Genomic DNA, 18,361 nt, shown 5'->3' with positions numbered 1-18,361 from the left:
ATCACATTGAATCCCAAATATTAAACCAACACTGAATTCCTAGGATAAACCCCACTCAGTCATGACATATTGTCCACTTAATAGATTATTAGATTTGATTTACTAAAATTCTGTTTAGAATTTTTGCATTTATGGAGTGCCTGAGTTGTTCAGTCAGTTAAGCATCCAACTTTGGCTCAGGTCATGATCTCATGCCTCAAGGGTTTGAGCCCACATCCGGCTCTGTGCTGACAGCTCAAAGCCTGGAGCCTGCTCTGATTCGGTCTACCTTTCCCCACTCATGCTCTATCTGTCTGTCTCTCTCTCTCTCTCTCAAAAATAAATAAACATCAAAAAAATATATTTTTTTAAGAATTTTTGCATTTATGTTGATGATGGAGTTAGGTCTGTAGTTTCCTTTTCTTGTAATGTCTTTTCTGTATTGGGTGTTAGGATAATGATGGCCCTCAGAGAATATTGGGAAATATTCCTTCCTCTCCATTTTTTCTGGGAAAAGTTTGTATAAAATTGGTATTACTTAATCCTTAAATATTTGAAATAATATACCAGTGAAGCAATTTTGGCTACAGTTCTCTTTGTGGGAAGATTTTAAGTTACAATTTCAATTTATTTAATAAAGTAAGGCTATACTGGTTATCCATTTCTTCTTATATAAGCTTTGGTAATTTATGTCTTTAAAGATATTCATACATTTCACCCAAGTTGTCAAATTGATTGGCATAATAATGTTTAGAATATTCCCTTATGATCTTTTTTAATCTACAGAATCCATAGTGGTATCATCTTACTCCTAATATTGGTCATTGAGTCTCCTCTACTTTTTCTTTTCCTTTTTTTTTTTTTTATTTTTTATTTTTAAGATTTTATTTTTAAGAAATCTCCATACCCAACATGGGGCTTGAACTTACAACCCTGAGACCATGAGTTGCATGCTCTACTGGGGCACCTGGGTCACTCAGTGGGTTGAGTGTCTGACTTCAGCTAAAGGTCATGATCTCATGGTTGGTGAGTTCAAGCCCCACACTGGGCTAGCTGCTGTCAGCCTGTCAGCACAGAGCCAGCTTCAGATCCTCTGTCCTCCTCTCTCTGCCCCTTCCTGGCTTGCATTCTGCCAAAAATAAATAAATATTTAAAAGAGTTTCATGCTCTACCAACTGAGCCAGCCAGGTGCCCTTTTCCTCTCTTTTTTCTGACCAGGCTGACTTGGGGTTTGTCCATTTTATTGATCTTTGACAAACCAGCTTTTAGTTTCATTGATTTTCTCCACTACTTTTCTTTTCTGTTTCACTAATTTCAACTCTGATCTTTATTATTTCCTTTCATCTGCTTACTTCAGATTTCATTTGCTCTTTTTTCTAGTTTCTTGAAATGAAAGCTGGGGTCATTGATTTGTTATGGAAAAGTAAATGCAGTCCCTGCTATTCCATCCTGGCTAGAAACAGAAGTTTATAGCTTCTGTTTTTAATTGGTAGACCATCACAGTTTGTTTTGGTGCATTCATGAATTATGTATGTGCCACACCAATTAAAAGTATGTGTCTGCTCCATCAGTTTCTTAATAAGGATTTTGTTTTATCATGATGCTATAGTCCACTAAAATTTGTATTTATATATTCACTGACTCCACAAATAATTTCCCTTCCAATGAACTACCTTTTAAAATAAATTTACATTTGCATTCAGAACACAGTAAGATTGTCCACTTTTGAAAGAATGAACTTCAAAAAACTTTTTTAAAGCCAAGAACTGGCTAAGAAAAAAATGGAAATGATTGAAATACACTTGTTTTCTCTTTGAAACTATCTGATGATGATATACAACTACCATCATTTAACTTTTTGCAACATTTTTCTGCTAATGTGGCCAATCCATTAATAGCAATTACTTTTAATTTGTGGTAGTGTAAGAAGACGCAGTTACATATTCTTTTATGCATGACTTTTATAATCATTTTCAATTCTAAGTTTTCTATACGTATGGGACTGAAGCAATAACTGTTAATGGAGTGGATTAATTTAAAAACAAACTTGCCTAGTATAGTATTTCTTAAAGTTAACTTTACTATGTCATAATAGCTAAGGTTTTAAAGGTAAGTTTTATGGCTAAACCTACAGACATCTCAAACTCAATGTCCAAAACTGAATTTTCTCATCCATCAAGCTTGTTCTCTTATACTTCACCTGCCAGTCAAGCTAGAAACTATGGAGTCATTTTCCCCTTTTCCCCTACATCCAGTCAGTCAGCATTCCTATCGATTTAAATATAGCAAAATTATTGCAATTACCTCCTCCTCTTTAACCTATTAGTTTATGTCAAGCTAATCACCTGACTCCAACCATTTTAAGAGACTTCTAGCTTCTCTGGCTTCATTCCACTCCACCCTGCACACTACACTTGGTAAACCTTTTTTAATTATAAAAATGTCATTTCAGCATTCCAATATCTTTGACAGTTAAGTCCCCAGTAACCACAGGGCAATCCAAACTATACAACTCAGCAAACAATCTAGCCTCAGTTTACTTTTCAACTTCAGATTGAAATATTCCTCTGGTCTGTCACATACATTTTTAGTCACTTTGCTAGGTGTTCCCTATGCCATATACTTTAACATTACTACTGTTTATGTTTTTCCTTCTGCCTGTGCTCTTCCATGACCTGTGTTCCCGTTACATTTTGTACACACTCTAACACAGCAATTAATACACCATATTAGTTGGAGTGTCAGATCTTTAGAGGAGCACTCGTGGTTCATTCACAATGAAAATTCCCAAACCCTCCCAGTGTGCCTAAGAACATACGCTTGATAGGTAAACATACGTAGGTAAACAAACGTAGGTAAACATATGCTTGATAAATTATATTCCAAACATTCAGCTATGTACGATAGTATCTATATCAACGTTTAATTTTCATCTCCAGTACAAGTTTTAACATAATAGCTAGAATTAATAATACTTGAAAAAAAAAAACAAAACGTAGCCATAAAAATAAACTTACTGCCCAAAGAAAAGGATGGGAACAAGAAGGGCAGGAAAGGATAAAAAGTCAAATATGCTATTTAGGATGTAAGACAAGGAACACAGCCAGAAAAAAAAGCTGAGGAAAGCATGTGGCCTCTGGTCTAGAGCACTAGCTCAAGAAACCACTTTACCGGAAGCCAAAAAACGATCAGGGAGAATAACCAGCGAAGTGGCTCGTCAGTCCCACGCAGTGAGCCTGTGGGAACATCCGCAGAACTAATCACACACTCAAGGTGTTCGGCTTTGAGTAACTAGAATCTCGGGTTCCTGCGCGGCTTGGGCCATATACCCTACCGTGGAGGAGGCACACCCTAGGTTTTCTTGCAGAACTGATGGCCCGAGACGTGCACCTGGGCACACCTGCCGGGTATAGGGAGCGCTCCGCAGAAGAGCGATGGTAGAAAGGGAAAGATACACACGGAAGGGCGGGGGCGGGGGGAAGCGCTCCAGTCAATTAAGCAAGTAACTGACTGCCGAGTCCTGATACGACAGTGCACAAGGCAGATACGATCCCTGCCCTCGTGATGTGGAATCACTGCGGGAACGCGACTGCCCAGGACTGAGACGGGGACGAGAGCCCTCCGCGATCCAGGTTTCCAAAGTCGCTTCCCTTCAGACGCGAGGCGGCGGTGACCGCAGAGAACCACTCTATGCCCAGCCTGGGCCTCCTCCCGTGACCCCCGGCCCAGGACGGTCCCCTTGGCTCTCACCGAATCCTTTAATGAGCTCGGTGAAGACCCCGGGGTCGCTTTCCATGAGGCACCACTCCCCGGCATTGCCCGTCATGGCCCCGGCCACACACCGCCCCGCTCCACCTAAGGCTCTGGCCGCCCCCCGCACCAGCTGCCGCCGGGCACTGATCTCGGCAAACCCGCCGCTGAGCTCGTCAACCCCACGTCACCCCGCCTACTTCCCGACAGCCTCCGGGCGCCGTCACCTGCAGCGCGACTAAGCGCGGGAGGACGCTCTAGCCACCCAAGAGACAGTGAAACTCTTCCTAGGCCGTGCAGGACCCGTAGCGGATTCGGAAGGGGCCGGGGCCTAAGAAGAAAGGGCGGGGACTCAGTACGCCGGAGGAGGTAACATCCGGGATCCTCGCCAGTCTGAAGCGAGGGCGGGGCAAAAGTAGAGGGGCGGGGCTCGTTCCCGGGAGCCGAACCTGCAGGCCCCGGCGGTGGTGGAGTTGGAGCAGTTACCGCCAAAGGGGTGCAGCTGCTTCTGGTCGTTTTCCCGCGCCTCGCAGGGCTTCTCCCAGTGGCGCTGCGGGTTCGGAGGGTCGGCCGGCAAGCACAGGTGAGGAAACTGCGGGAGGCCGACTGGGGCCCTTTGTGCGGTCTGAGCGGCCCCGGGGACGCGCGAGGTTTAGCTGATCCTCCATGTCCCTCATCCCGCATCCCTGCGACCGAGGCCGGAGCAAACACTTCGCCAAACCATCGTTCTCCACCGCCCTGCCTCCGCGTCCCGCCCTTGCTGGGTAACGAAACCAGCATCGCTGTGGGCACAACCTCGCTTGCCCAGGCTGAGACGCTCCCGAGGGTGGGCCCTTCCCGAATCCCGGACCGCTCCGGCTTGTGCTTCCATAGCTTCCCACAGGCCAGCGCCCGGAGGTCCCGCTTTACTCCTCCTCTTCCTCCTCCTCCTCCCGCGGCTTCTGCGCCGGGAGGCGTTGCCCCGGCTCTGGGGTTTGGAAGAGGGATTTTGGTGCAAAGACAGAAGGCGAATTTATCCTCGAGGGAATGACGAGAAGAGTGAGATCTGTTCTGTAATCCGTGGGGACGATAGACAAGTGTAAGGGGATGCGATGCCTAAAAGAAAATTAGGTTAAAAAAAACGTAATGTATTAATCGAACATTTGTAATGTTTCTAAGATTAAAGGAGTTAAACCAAAAATGCCTATTTTCGCTAAACCGTGAAAATGCCCTCGTTCAGCAGACCTCTGTTAAGATTATAAATCTTTAAGAGTATGTGTATTTATGCATCACTCCTTAAAGCTCTGAGTTCCAAGAAGGGCCTTTGGCTTCCAGAAAAAAATATTTTAGTAGACAAAACTGAGTCCTTGCTTCACAAACAGGTGTCCTATACATCGGAGTTAACGAGCACTGTGTTATGGACTAGGTGAAGCCACAAAATTAACATGACAAATATTACTGAGGGAAACAAAAGAACAGTTTTTATTGAAGCAAGCATGGTTATGGGGCGCCTGGGTGCCTCAGTCGGTAGAGCATCAGACTCTTGATCTCCTGGTTGCAAATTAGAGCCCCAAGTTGGGCATAGAGATTACTTTAAAAAAAAAAAAAAAAAAAAAGGCCTGGCTATATTGTGGAGTAGAAATCAAAATTTGTATAAAATGTTTGTTTGTTTTCATTTGAAACTTTTGAAGTTTGTCCCTAGGAGACAGGAAAAAGTTTGTGAGGCACAGGAGTCTAGCTGCAGTTCCTTAATGAACCATACCTAGAATGAGTGTCACTGGAGTCCATAGCTGTTTGTGATAATGTGTGTTATTTTTTAATCTATGATATTGCCATGAACTTGAAAGTGTTTTCTGTGCTGAATAAATACATCATAACTAACATTTTTATGAACTTGGTGGCTGTGGTAGAAAGATCCCCCTAACTGAAAAATTAGCCCTTTACACAGCCTGGAAGTAACCAGAAAGGGAGTTTAAATTTTTTTTCACTTATTTTCACATTTAATCCTAAATTTGCATAAAAAATCCAGAATTCTGGGTCTTTGAGGAAAATGAGAAGATTTGGTAATACAAAGTGCATACTACATGGCGACCACTTGGCTGAAGATGCACGCCTTCAGGATGGCATGCTGTCATGTTTGCAACAGGTCGTCACCACTTTTTATTGCATCCCACATGACATGATCAACTCAGGTACACCAGCAGTCTGAATGATAGTTGTTGGACTTTGTGGCCCCAGTTTTTGCAGTATTGTTTCTTTTAAGTTGTCTTGCACTCTCTCATAGGTGTACATCAGCTTTGACTTCATTTAAAAACGGTTAATGGGGCGCCTGGGTGGCGCAGTCGGTTAAGCGTCCGACTTCAGCCAGGTCACGATCTCGCGGTCCGTGAGTTCGAGCCCCGCGTCAGGCTCTGGGCTGATGGCTCGGAGCCTGGAGCCTGTTTCCGATTCTGTGTCTCCCTCTCTCTCTGCCCCTCCCCCGTTCGTGCTCTGTCTCTCTCTGTCCCAAAAATAAATAAAAAACGTTGAAAAAAAAATTTAAAAAAAACGGTTAAGCTGCAAAACTTGTTCGACCTCATGGGATGAAACATTTTCAAGTAATAAACGATCAAGAGAGTTTGCAAAGATATTCAGATGTGTACATTCAAGAAAAACAGGAATCCTCAAAAACACTGTATTATTAGTACTGTTAAAAGAGAACAGTAAACGTTGTTCTAATGAATACAAAGCAGAAAGAACTGCTGTTACAGACATACGACAGTGCCCAAGGCAATATGTATATTGTAATATACAATATACATTTTGTATATTAATTACTGGCATTCGCTGATTTTGCAGTCAATATTAAGAAAGAAAGAAGTGGGCAATGTATAAAATGTCCACAACCAACTTCAAATTGTGGCTATGCCTCTAAAAATACTGTGACCTGTTTAATTCTTCCCCAGATTTTAATTTGCGGAAGTTTAAAATAACTTCAGCTATATTAGAGTCTTTAGAATGGTGTGCTTTAAGAGCTCTGGATAGGACAGGCCAACCCAAAGAATTAACTGTCTTTTTTTTTTTTTTTTTAATTGTTAATCTGGATTTACAACACTTCATTATTCAGGAGTGGATTAATTGATGACCAGGCTCTGACCTCACTCACTGCCCAACTGCCTTCTTTTTTTTTTTTTTTTTTTTTTTTCAACGTTTATTTATTTTTGGGACAGAGAGAGACAGAGCATGAACGGGGGAGGGACAGAGAGAGAGGGAGACACAGAATCGGAAACAGGCTCCAGGCTCCGAGCCATCAGCCCAGAGCCTGACACGGGGCTCGAACTCACAGACCGTGAGATCGTGACCTGGCTGAAGTCGGACGCTTAACCGACTGCGCCACCCAGGCGCCCCCCAACTGCCTTCTAAATCACTGACAGTGGAGCTTAAGCTCCGAGGGGGGAGATGATTGGAGTTGGGGAGAGGAAAAATTAAGATACTGTATATATCTGTGTGTATCTCAAATTGCTTTCTAAAGACAAATATAGGAAATACCTATAAATAAATAGTTAAATAAATAGTTAAATAGTTAAGTAGATAGTTAAATATCATTTGAATTTCTATTTAAATAACTTCCCAAATATAGCCACTTTTTAGTTTTCGTTTAATGACAGATTTTTGAGAGAATTGACGTGTCATGAAATTCACTATTTTAAGTATGCAATACAGTGAATTTTAGTATATTCACAGACTTGTGTTGACATAGGCAGACTGGGTCCATGGACCCAGAAGGAGTCCTGCAGGACCAGCCAAGAGGATCCTTGGCCTTAGGAAGGATAGACATCAAGTGAGAGCAGAGTTTATTGAAGATACAGAGAGGGGACAGATACAGAGTATCTGAGAGACTCAGAAAGGAGAGTAGAGTAGTCTCAGTTTTGTTTGGGCTCTGGTGCTTCTATTAAGGATTGTGGTCTGGTCCATATGTCTTCTCAGGCATCCAGAAACTGGTCAGAACGAGGAGTGCTCAGGTGTCCTCCATAAGTGACTTGTGCCCTGGAGCCAGGGATCTGGCGGCAGTGTGCCTGGAGTCAGTGTCTGCAACCTTGCTCTTTCACTCCTATCTGTGCTGGAAGACTCCAAAGAAATCATTAGCTCCTTGACCCTTACAGAAAGGGAATACATTTTTTGTACTAGAAGTGTAAAGCGTGTGTAAGGTGGGGTGCAGGTCCTAGCAAGTGTAGAAGCAGGAAAAGGAGCAAAAACACAGCTCATGGAGTCGCTTTAGTTTCTGTATCTCAGTGTGAGCGTTCACCATTGTCTAATTTCAGAACATCTTCATCACCCCGTAAAGAAACCCCTCACCACTTTGGCAATTCTTCAAAAGGTTGAATATAGAGGTACCATATGATCCTTCGTTTTACAATGTATGTGGGTCTTAATTTCTCCAGCTCCTCACCAACACTTATTATTATTGTCATTTTGATTGTAGCCATCCTGGTGAACGTGAAGTGGGATCTCATTTCAGTTTTGTTGTGCATTTTCCTGATGAGTAATGATATTCAGCATCTTTTTATGTATTTATTGGCCATTTGTACATCTTTGAAGAAGTGCCTGCTCAGATGCTTTGCCTGTTTTTTAATTGGGTTATTATCTTATTATTGAGTTACGAGTTTTTTATATATTCTAGATACAAGTTCCTTATGGTATGATTTGCGTGTATTTTCTCCCATTCTCTGGGATCTCTTTTCACTTTCTTGAGGAAACACAGATTTTAAATATTGTTGAAGTGCAGTTTATCTTTTTTTTTCTACTGTCCCTGTGCCTTTGGTGTCTGTTTTGACCCAGTTCTCTGACACAAACTCAGTGTTCTGCAGTTCAGTTCAGTTCAGTTCCAGAGTTAGCTTAAGATCCCACTGATGCGGTTTGAAGTGTTGGGGTTCGGAGCCAACAACCAAGAAAGAATTATTGAGATGTTTTCAGTGCAAAAAGGTGGTTTTATTAAAACGCGGGGACTGGACCCATGGGCAGAAAGAGCTGCACTGGGGTTGCGATGGGTGACTGATTATATATCTTCATGGGAGGAGGGGTCTAGTCTCGAAGGTATTTTGGAAACAAGGTTTCCAGGACCTTGAGAGGCTAGCTGCTGTTAGGAAAAGGTCATTTATTACTGTTTAGTAAAAACTCAGTAATGAGACCCTTCAGATATCTATCAGGGGACCATAAGCTTGGAGTATGATTGCCAAGATACATCTTGGGGGGGGGGGGGGGGGCGGGTAGTAGAGGTAAAGGAAGTTTCCAAAGGAGTTTTTATATGTTAAGTAGACATACGATTCCGGGGGGTCAGGCTAATAAGATTGCCTTTTGCCCTTAGCAAAGTCAACATCGAGGCAGCTGAGCTCCCAGAGGAATGTCAATCTGCCTGTCTTGAGGACTTGTCAATGGCCTGTAAGTTATAAGGAAATTTAATCTTTTATTCTTCTCCCTTTGTTTCCTACATCACCACAAGTTAAAGGGCAAGATCCCCAACAAGACTACCCTTTCTTGAGACACCTGTTATAAGTAGGGTCTCTAGTCTACGCAACCAACTACAAATTCAGGGCTTCGCACAACCCCCTCAGGGTCAATAATTCACTAGAATGACTCACATAACTCTCTAAAAACGCTATCCTAATGATTACAGTTAAATGATATGCCTGAGGACCAGCCAAATGGAAGACACCTATAAGCCAAAGTCTGGAGGCAGGAGAGGGATACCCTCTGTGTGGAATCCTGGCTTGTCACACTCCCAGCACATCAGTTTGTTCACCAGTTAGGAAGCACCAGTGAACTTTGATATTTAGAGTTTGTATATGGGATTTTATTACTAGGCATGATTGGTTATGATTGGTTGACTGTGTGGTTGAACCCAATTTTGGGCCCTACAGCCCTCCTGGGAGTTTGATCTGGCCCAAAATTCCAACCCTCTAATCAAATGATTAGTCTTTTTGGTGACCAGCCCCCATCCTGAAGCCCAGAATGAATCACCACATTAGCATAACAAAAAGACTTATCAATCTGGAAATTCCTAGGATTTTTGAAGCTCTGCCAAGAAAAAAACTAGATATTCTTTATTATACCGCTGTCTTACCACCTAGACAATTTTAAAGTTAATTTATATATCAGCACTCAGGTACCAGGAGAGTAGCTTAGAAGTACTGCCATTCTGCTTTTCATATTTAACTTTAAATTTTTGAGTCTGATAAATTTACACAAGCAAGTAGAGAGGGACCATTCATGCAATCTGTCCCACTGTTTTATGTTGCATCCTGGAAAGAATAGTCATAGAACCGTGTGAAAAGCTGGGCATTTTTTCCTGTAAAAATGTTAAAAGGGTATGTCTTCATGGTTGTCATTAGTATGTGCAAAGGATAAGATTCCATTGACACAGCTGTGAATAAGTAACTACATTTCTTATGGTAGAGATTACAAGGGTTACATTTAGGGATTTTTCTTAGGCATCTTCCCTAGATTTAAAAGTTCATTTTGCTGCTTGCTCAACAAGATACTTATACCTGATACTAAATGCATTAGAAAAACTTCCAAAGAAATACTATTCTCAAAAGACAGTTTTACTTAGTATTCATTACTTCCTCTTCATAACTTCTCATGTATTACTTTTTATTGTATATCCATTTACTGCATATAGTACTTTTTTTCTAATTACCAAATTTATCTTAAAGGCTTGAATTATATTTTTAATTGCACATGTTGAGACTTATTTTTAAAAATGTTAGAGGAAAGAAAAGGCAATCATACATAATTCTTAGATGGTTCAGAAAATTACTTTAATATTGCTCTGTTATTCTTAAATATATATTACTAATTACTTAAAAGTGATATCCTAGGTTCAGAGAAGGGATACACAACTAAGACCCAGTCCCTGCTCTTAGTGGAACTAAAGATACCAGCCAGACATGCTGACAAAAAAATAATAAGGGAAAGAACTTTGAGATTTGAATTGGGACCTTTAAATCACACTTATTGGGCTTTGGTTCAGGAAAGCTGTTGTATTAGCATAATTTGATATTGAATATCATTTCTATATTATTCAACTAATAAGCAGGAATAGCCAGGTGAAAGTACTACCCAAGGGTATTTTTGTAAAAGCTAAAGATGGGGCTAGCAATATCAAATGCAGTGCAAAGGTCAAAATAATAGAAAATTTTCTACTGGAATTAGCAGTTAAGGTGTCAGTCTTTGAGAAGCCTCTTATCCTTCTCAAAAGTTTTTTGGATTAAAAGGCAGCTAAACAGGCATGTTAAAGAGGGGGTAAGAATAAATAGCAGAAGCATCATTACTGCAGCAGCAGTTTCAGCCTATGCTGCACTCAGTAAATCAGTCCCTAATGACTAATATAATATGATCATTACACAGTGACACCATCTGAGGCCTAGGCCTCATAATGACACTGATTATTTCCAACACAATTCAAATTACTGTCCCCTGCCCCCGGTCACCTTCAAAATGTGAGGCTCTCCATTCTCCCATGCATTTATCCCCATATCATGATGTGTTCCCCTCTCTGAGACCCAACCTCATGGCTCCCTTACCTGCCAGACTTCCCTCAATCTCCTTATTCCTCTCGTTTCTCAAATCTGTCTACACTCTTAATGAAAGAGATGTCTCTCTTGCTGTCAGTAGGCCAGTCTCAACCTGGATGCTCTAAAGCTTATTATGTTTGACTTCTTTTAGTGATCTCATCCCCTTGGTTACATCCTTTACTGTCTTCCACTCCAAATTGAATCATTCCACTTCAACCTCAATGTCTTCTCATCTCTCTTACCTTCCCTTTATGCTTCTGTAAAGAGTAGTCCACTTGTGAAGCCTTCCTCATTGCATACTCCTAATCTCTCTTACTTATTTATTTTCAGAGAGGGCGTGTGAGTGGGGGGAGGGATAGAGAGAGAGAATCTTGAGCAGGCTCCCTCCCCAGCGCAGAGCCCAACATTGGGCTCATTGCTGGGCTTGATCTCACAGCTGTGAGATCATGACCTGAGCCAAAAGCAAGACTCCGATGCTTAACCTACTGAGCGACCCTTGTGCCCCTCCTAATCTCACTTTGTTCAGGCTCCTTCTTGCAGGATTCTACAACAGTTGCCCTTCTTCATTCACTCCTGTTTGCTAAATCCAGTAGTCATTTTCCAGACTTTACTTCATCTCTGAGCATTTGGCATTACAGCTATGGACTCCTTGAAATTCTCTTCCCTGTGGTCCGTGATACCACTGGCCCTGGTTCACTTTAAGTCTGTGTACCTGTGTAAGAGAAACCTTCTCTTTCTCTTTTAAAGGGCCCTTTTCTCACTAGCTCTTAATTGTTAATATTCATGAGGATTCCATCTTAAGCCTTCCCTACAATATATAAACGTGCCTAAGCTTGTATCATCTTTGTGATGATGTACAAGAAATACAAAATTTCTTTTACCTTGTGTTGCCCTTTAAGCTACTACTACCTCATCAGTTAACATTTCGTTACAGCTGTGCCAATATACTTAGTTCTTTTTCTAAAATCTAAAGACAGCAAGATTTCAGAAATCCCTTTCTGGAATACATTCCCCCAAACTTTATATACCAGTTTTTCAGTTTGCCTATTCTGCACAAGTCTTCCTGTATTATTGAGACAACATTATTTTATTCTCTGCTGACTCTCAGTACACTTCTATTAGAGCACTTAATTACAGTTTGCTTTGTATTATATGTATATTTCTACCTCACTGACTAGAATGTGGGTTTTTTTTGAGGGCAGGGAAAAACATTTAAAAAAAATCTTTTTAGGGACACCTGGATGGCTTAGTCAGTTAGGTGTTTGACTCTTTTTTTTTTTCTTATGTTTATTATTTTGAGAGAGATAGTGGGGGGGGGGGGGGTGGGTGCGAGGGGGCAGGCAGAAAGAAAGGGATACAGAGAATCCCAAGCAGGCTCTGTGGTATCCAACTCTTGATATTGGCTCAGGTCCTGATCTCAGGGTCGTGAGATTGAGCCCTTCTTCAGGCTCTGCACTGAGCATGGAACCTGCTTGGGATTCTTTCTCTCCCCCCTCCACCCCCTTTCTCTGTCCCTCCCCCACATGCACATGTGCACACACACACACACACACTCTTTTTCTTAAACACTTAAAAAAATCCTTTTAGTGGAACAGGGCTCTCTTTCATGTCTTACATCTAATATGCAATAAATGCTGGTTGAGCTTTATTTTCTGGTCGTGTTGTTTTGTTTGTCATGGGGAGAAACCTAGTGCACTATAGTGGTATAAACAGGAGACTTGGGGCATCTAGACAGGCAGCTGTACTATAGTTAGAGTAGCAGTGGACTGATAAAGTAGTGGACAGTTGTGGTTCCATTAGGAGGATAAAAAATGGTATTGTTGCCATGCAGCTAGTAGCTTTAGAGATAATGGAAGGAAGAAAGTACAGGTAGTTGATCACATAAATTACAAATGAGCACAGTTGATAGGATGTTAATCAGTATGTTCTCAACTACAGGTAACAGAAAACTTACAAACGGCTTAACTATACAAAATGTCTAAGTAAAGATACAAGGATACAGAATTTCTAAGTAAGGCATTTCCAGGTTGCTCGATGATACCATGGACCCAGATTCCTTCTAATTTTTTTTCTGTTCTACCATCCTTATAAATGAGTGTGTCTTCCTAAACTGGCTCCCCTGTAGCTCAAGATAGTTGCCACACTCCAGCCATCACTTTAAATGAATGTCTCAGGGTAGAAAGGGAGCGTTCTTAGTAAGAGCCCAAGCCCGCTTTTAAGAGTGAAGAAAACCTCAGAAGTATTCTCTGCAGACTTACTGCACACGGGCCAGTTAGATGCCCATCCCCTATACTTGTCACATGGCAAAAGAAATGCGAGCATTACCTGAGAATTTGTGATCAGTACAAATGTGTAGGCCTCACCCCGGACATAAACTAAATTAAGAAAGAAACTTTGGGGGTGGTGGGTGGAACACACAATTCTGCATGTTAACCAGCAATTCAATTACTTTGGATGCACACAGAGTTTGAGAACCACTGGCTTAGAGTAAATCAAGATTCATCCTATAGGTCTGGAAAAAGGTCTAGCCTCCCCTAAAGGACATTACTGCCAGGAAGAAAGGGGAGGGAAGGAACGGATGTTGGATATGCAACCAAAACTGTGTACGCAGTTATTCAGGGAGTAAGACCTTTCTTAGCCTCAGCGACCACAGCTGCTCTCCCTACCCCTTTTTATTCTCTCTCTGGGCCTTCAGACTGCCTGCTAAACTGCCTGCTTAGTCTCTGACGCAACAAACTTATACCTCCAAAATACAACCTCTTTGTTGTTATTTCTGGTTATCATACTACCACTTAATGAGCCTAAAAAATGCTTTTAAGTTAAAAGACTTTGTAACAGATTTCAAAAAATATACATTAATGAATGTTTTCAAAAATAAATAAAAATAAATGTATTCCTTCTTACAATTTTATTGTTTCTAACTATAATAACATTTTGCTTTTTGCTAGGTTTCTTAAAAGACAGAAGAATGGAGGAATCAGTGAACCAAATGCAACCACTGAATGAGAAGCAGATAACCAATTCCGAAGATGGATATGTATGGCAAGTCACTGATATGAATCGACTACACCGGTTCTTATGTTTTGGTTCTGAAGGTGGGACTTATTATATCAAAGAACAAAAGTTGGGCCTTGAAAATGCTGAAGCTTTAATTAGATTGATTGAAGACGGCAGAGGATGTGAAGTGATACAGGAAATAAAGTCATTTAGTCAAGAAGGCAGAACGGCAAAGCAGGAGCCTATGCTCTTCGCACTTGCCATTTGTTCCCAGTGTTCCGACATAAGCACAAAACAAGCGGCATTCAAAGCTGTTTCTGAAGTTTGTCGCATTCCTACACATCTGTTTACTTTTATCCAGTTTAAGAAAGATCTAAAGGAAAGCATGAAATGTGGCATGTGGGGCCGTGCCCTCCGGAAGGCTATAGCAGACTGGTACAATGAAAAGGGGGGCATGGCCCTTGCTCTGGCAGTTACAAAGTATAAACAAAGAAATGGCTGGTCTCACAAAGATCTATTAAGATTGTCACATCTTAAACCTTCCAATGAAGGTAAGCATAACAACCTTTGGGTTGGGGGAAGTTGCAAATACCGATAAATAGAAATATTTTATTTGAAACAGGCTTTCATTCTCAAAACACATTGGTTGACTAATTCAAATGTTTAATACTACCTTGGAATTAAACACCTACCACAGGCAATCCGGACATTACTAATCAAGAATCAAATGACAGATTTACAGATTAATTTAATATTCTAGATCTCACAGTGTCACTGTGCTGGCTAGAATGCTTACCCAAGTGATTACGGACTATGACAGCAGCATGGACGTGATGAAAGCTGTAGGAAGCAAAGCGCTCCTAGCCAGTAGACGGCAGATAGCCAGGCTGTACTGTTCCAGCCCTTAAGACTTTTTCTTTCCCTCCCTGTCTTCCTAGGACATATGTTCCATGGAACCTAAAGGCTTCCTGAAATAGTGCTGAACTTAACAATTCAGGATGTTAATTGTCTCCAAGCAGTCAGCCAGGGGACATGGTAACTTGCGGCAGTTTTCTGTGTCTATGGGAAGAGACTTTTGAGAAGTTAGTTGGATGTACACTAATTACTTAGTCCTTCTTAGAAGGGAAATAAAAACTTTTGGGCAAGAAGAATGTAAAGTATAAGCATCCACAAAAATCAACATGTCCAAAATTTGCTTTTTTTAATACCAGAAATGAAACTTGAAAAGACAGCTCCTCATGAATTCCTAATTTATCATTTTTTTATTATGAATGGACTTTTTAAAATGAAATTTAAGCAGTAAATTGTTGCGAATATTTACATATACAAACACCTGGATGTTTTGTTTTTTTATTAGAAATTACGTGCTTGTTTTAAATAGCTGGATAATACATAAAAATATAATACAGAAAGTAGAATCCTGCCTCTCAAAAGAAATTACTATATACATTGTATATTACTCCAGATTTTTCCTAAAATACATTGTTTTATTTAAAATTTTTTTATAGACCTCCTTTGGGTTTTTTTGTTTTGTTTTTAATGTTTATTTATTTTGAGGTGGAGGGGAGGGCCATAGAGAGAGGGAGACAGAATCCCAAGCAGGCTCTGCACTGTTTGCACAGAGCCCAATGTGGGCCTCGAACCCGCAAACTGTGAGATCATGACCTAAGCCGAAATCAAGAGTCAGACGCTTAACCGACTGAGCCACCCAGGTGCCCCTAGACCTTGTTTCAGTTTAAAGCAAATTGGTATTTCTTCAAGTCAGTAGAAATAGTTGCAAATATACCATTGAATGAATATACTATAATTTATTTAGTCTCATTGAAGACAGTTAAGTAGCTTCTGGGTTTTCATACTATTACAAAAATACAGAGAAAAAATGTGTATAACGTAAATATTTTTATAAAGACTAAACCCACAAAGAGTATATAGAAGTGGCCAGTTTCCCGACATTTGAACAGTGACTATTACCAGTGGTTTTTAATCTTTGCCAATAGGATAGGTGAAAAATTATACCTTACTTGAATTTGTGTTTGTGGGCAAAAGTTTATCTTTCCATGTGCTGCTGCTGATTTGTAATTTGTTGCAGAGCATATTGTATCTTTGCCCTTTTATCCATTGAGTTGCTGTTCTTAATATTGATAGTCACTATTCATTCAACAAATGTTTATTGAGCACCTACTATGTATGGGCACTGTTCTAAGAACTTGGGACACTTAGGAATTAATAACATGTTATCAGGCACTTTTCCCCCTTTTTTTTCTTTGTCAATTTTTTTGATTGGGGTTTCTGGCACACTAAAGTTTGGAACTTTAATGTAATGAAACTTACGTGTTTTTATTCATAGATTTTTGTTTTGTGTTAGATTTAGAGCAGCCTTTTCCAACATAAAGTCATAAAAATATTTACCTGTGTTTTTTTCCTTAAAATATTCATGCTTTAATTTTTTACTTTTAAATTTTTGATTCAGTATGAGAAGAATGTAGGGATCCAGCTTTATTTGTCTGTTGAGACACCAGATGGTGGTGTGGACCTAAGTGCTAGTTCTAATTGGAAAAACTGGTTTCTGAATTTGTGCAAATGGTTATACTGGGTTTCGAATTCTTGGTCGATAAAAAGAAGAATTAGTAAATGTTTCCTAAACTTGTTCCCACAGACAGTATTCTTTAATTCTAAATTTTTTTGAGGGCAGAACTCATACTTAAAATCTGGCGGTCATAACAGTATGTTCAGGCATAAGACATCCCTAGGCTTCTCAGAGTGAAAAGAATTTAGAATCAAACTCTAAGCCACCAAGTAAGTAATATTTTATTAAAAAAAAAAAAAGTTTTAGTTTATTCATTTTGAGAGAGAGTGAGCAGGGGAGGGGCAGAGAGAGAGGGTAAGAGAGAATCCCAAGCCAGCTCCACACTATCAGCACAGAGCCTGACGTGGGCTTGAACTCTGGAAATACAAGATCGTGACCCAACGCAAAACCAAGAGTCGGACACTTAACTGACTGAGCCACCCAGGCGCCCCCCAAATAAGTAATGTTTTAATATTTTGACCAAAATGTGTATTTAAAGTAGATAAAACAAGTCAAAATATGATTTAATTAATCAGGTATTTATTGTGTACTTAACTGTGTGGCCACCATAGAATTTGGGTATGATAAAAATAAGAAGACTGCCTTTAAGAAAGTTTTATTTTAGTTGGAAAGACAAAATAGAAGACATGCTTACATATGAAACATTTAGTAATTTAAGGCAATATAAGATTTTGGACTAAAATCTGGAAGGTAACAAGTCACAGTACTTTACAAGTTTCTACATACTAATGTTGACTTTTGATCAAATTATTTAAACTAGAGACAAGGGACAACACATAAGCTCAATCTGCCTTACAGATGGATTTTACTTGGCCTGCACAATATTTTAGAAAAAAAATGAATTCTTTGCTAATATCACTTTTAAAAAATCAGAAGATACATAAAAATACCTATCCTGGATACTTTTGAAAATACCCTTTTTGGCAGCACTAAGCCAAAACTTCACTAAAACATTTGTAGGGCATACTCACTAGTCCCACAGTCTTTTTTTTTTTTAAGTTTATGTATTAATTTTGAGAAAGAGAGCGAGAGCATGCGTGAGCAGGGGAGGGGTAGAGAGAGAGGGAGAGAGAGACTCCCAAGCAGGCTCCATGCTATCAGTCCATGTGGGACTCGAACTCACAAACCATGAGATCATGACCTGAGTGGAAACCAGCAGTTGGACGCTTAACTGACCGAGCCACCCAGACACCCCTCTAGTCCCATAGTCTTCACCACTCTTTATTATATAACCTGTTCCATTTGTTTATTTTACCAACATTTACCCCATAGACCTTTTTGAGTGTGATAACTCAAATCTCCCCTTCCACATTTTACAGAAGTAAAACCTAAGGCCTGGAATGATCACACAGCCATCTTTTGGCAGAATGTAGGCTAGAACCCAAATTTCCTCAGCCCCGCAATCAAGAACTCTTTCAACTATTAAAAGAAATTATAGAAGATGGGGTGCCTGGGTGGCTCAGTCAGTTAAGCATCGGCTCAGGTCACGATCTCACAGCTCGTGGGTTCGAGCCCT

General features: G+C 40.5%; 2 protein-coding genes across 8 annotated transcripts in view; one reads left to right on the top strand and one right to left on the bottom strand.

Moving 5' to 3' along the window:
• Nucleotides 1-4,585, bottom strand: part of UCHL5 (ubiquitin C-terminal hydrolase L5) — a 41,753-nt gene extending 37,168 nt beyond the window's left edge. For 2 of the 4 annotated variants that reach the window (XM_060644339.3, XM_060644340.3), the window contains exon 1: nucleotides 3,957-4,585. In XM_060644339.3, coding sequence (XP_060500322.2) covers nucleotides 3,957-4,509 — 553 coding nt within the window. In that variant the 5' untranslated portion in view covers nucleotides 4,510-4,585. Of the gene's footprint in view, nucleotides 1-3,729; nucleotides 3,937-3,956 lie in introns of those variants that run through there. The other 2 variants (XM_060644341.3, XM_060644342.3) reach the window with 1 other exon arrangement.
• RO60 (Ro60, Y RNA binding protein) overlaps nucleotides 4,205-18,361 on the top strand; it is a 25,816-nt gene continuing 11,659 nt past the window's right edge. Inside the window, exons 1-3 of one of the 4 annotated variants that reach the window (XM_060644336.3) lie at nucleotides 4,205-4,312; nucleotides 9,053-9,126; nucleotides 14,210-14,809. In XM_060644336.3, the coding sequence (XP_060500319.1) occupies nucleotides 9,120-9,126; nucleotides 14,210-14,809 (607 nt within the window). In that variant the 5' untranslated portion in view covers nucleotides 4,205-4,312; nucleotides 9,053-9,119. The other 3 variants (XM_078440670.2, XM_060644337.3, XM_060644338.3) reach the window with 3 other exon arrangements.

Source organism: Panthera onca, chromosome F1, assembly GCF_046562875.1.
Source record: "Panthera onca isolate mPanOnc1 chromosome F1, mPanOnc1 haplotype 2, whole genome shotgun sequence".
Classification (NCBI taxonomy): Eukaryota; Metazoa; Chordata; class Mammalia; order Carnivora; family Felidae; genus Panthera; species Panthera onca.
This window is presented reverse-complemented; position numbering and strand designations above follow the sequence as displayed.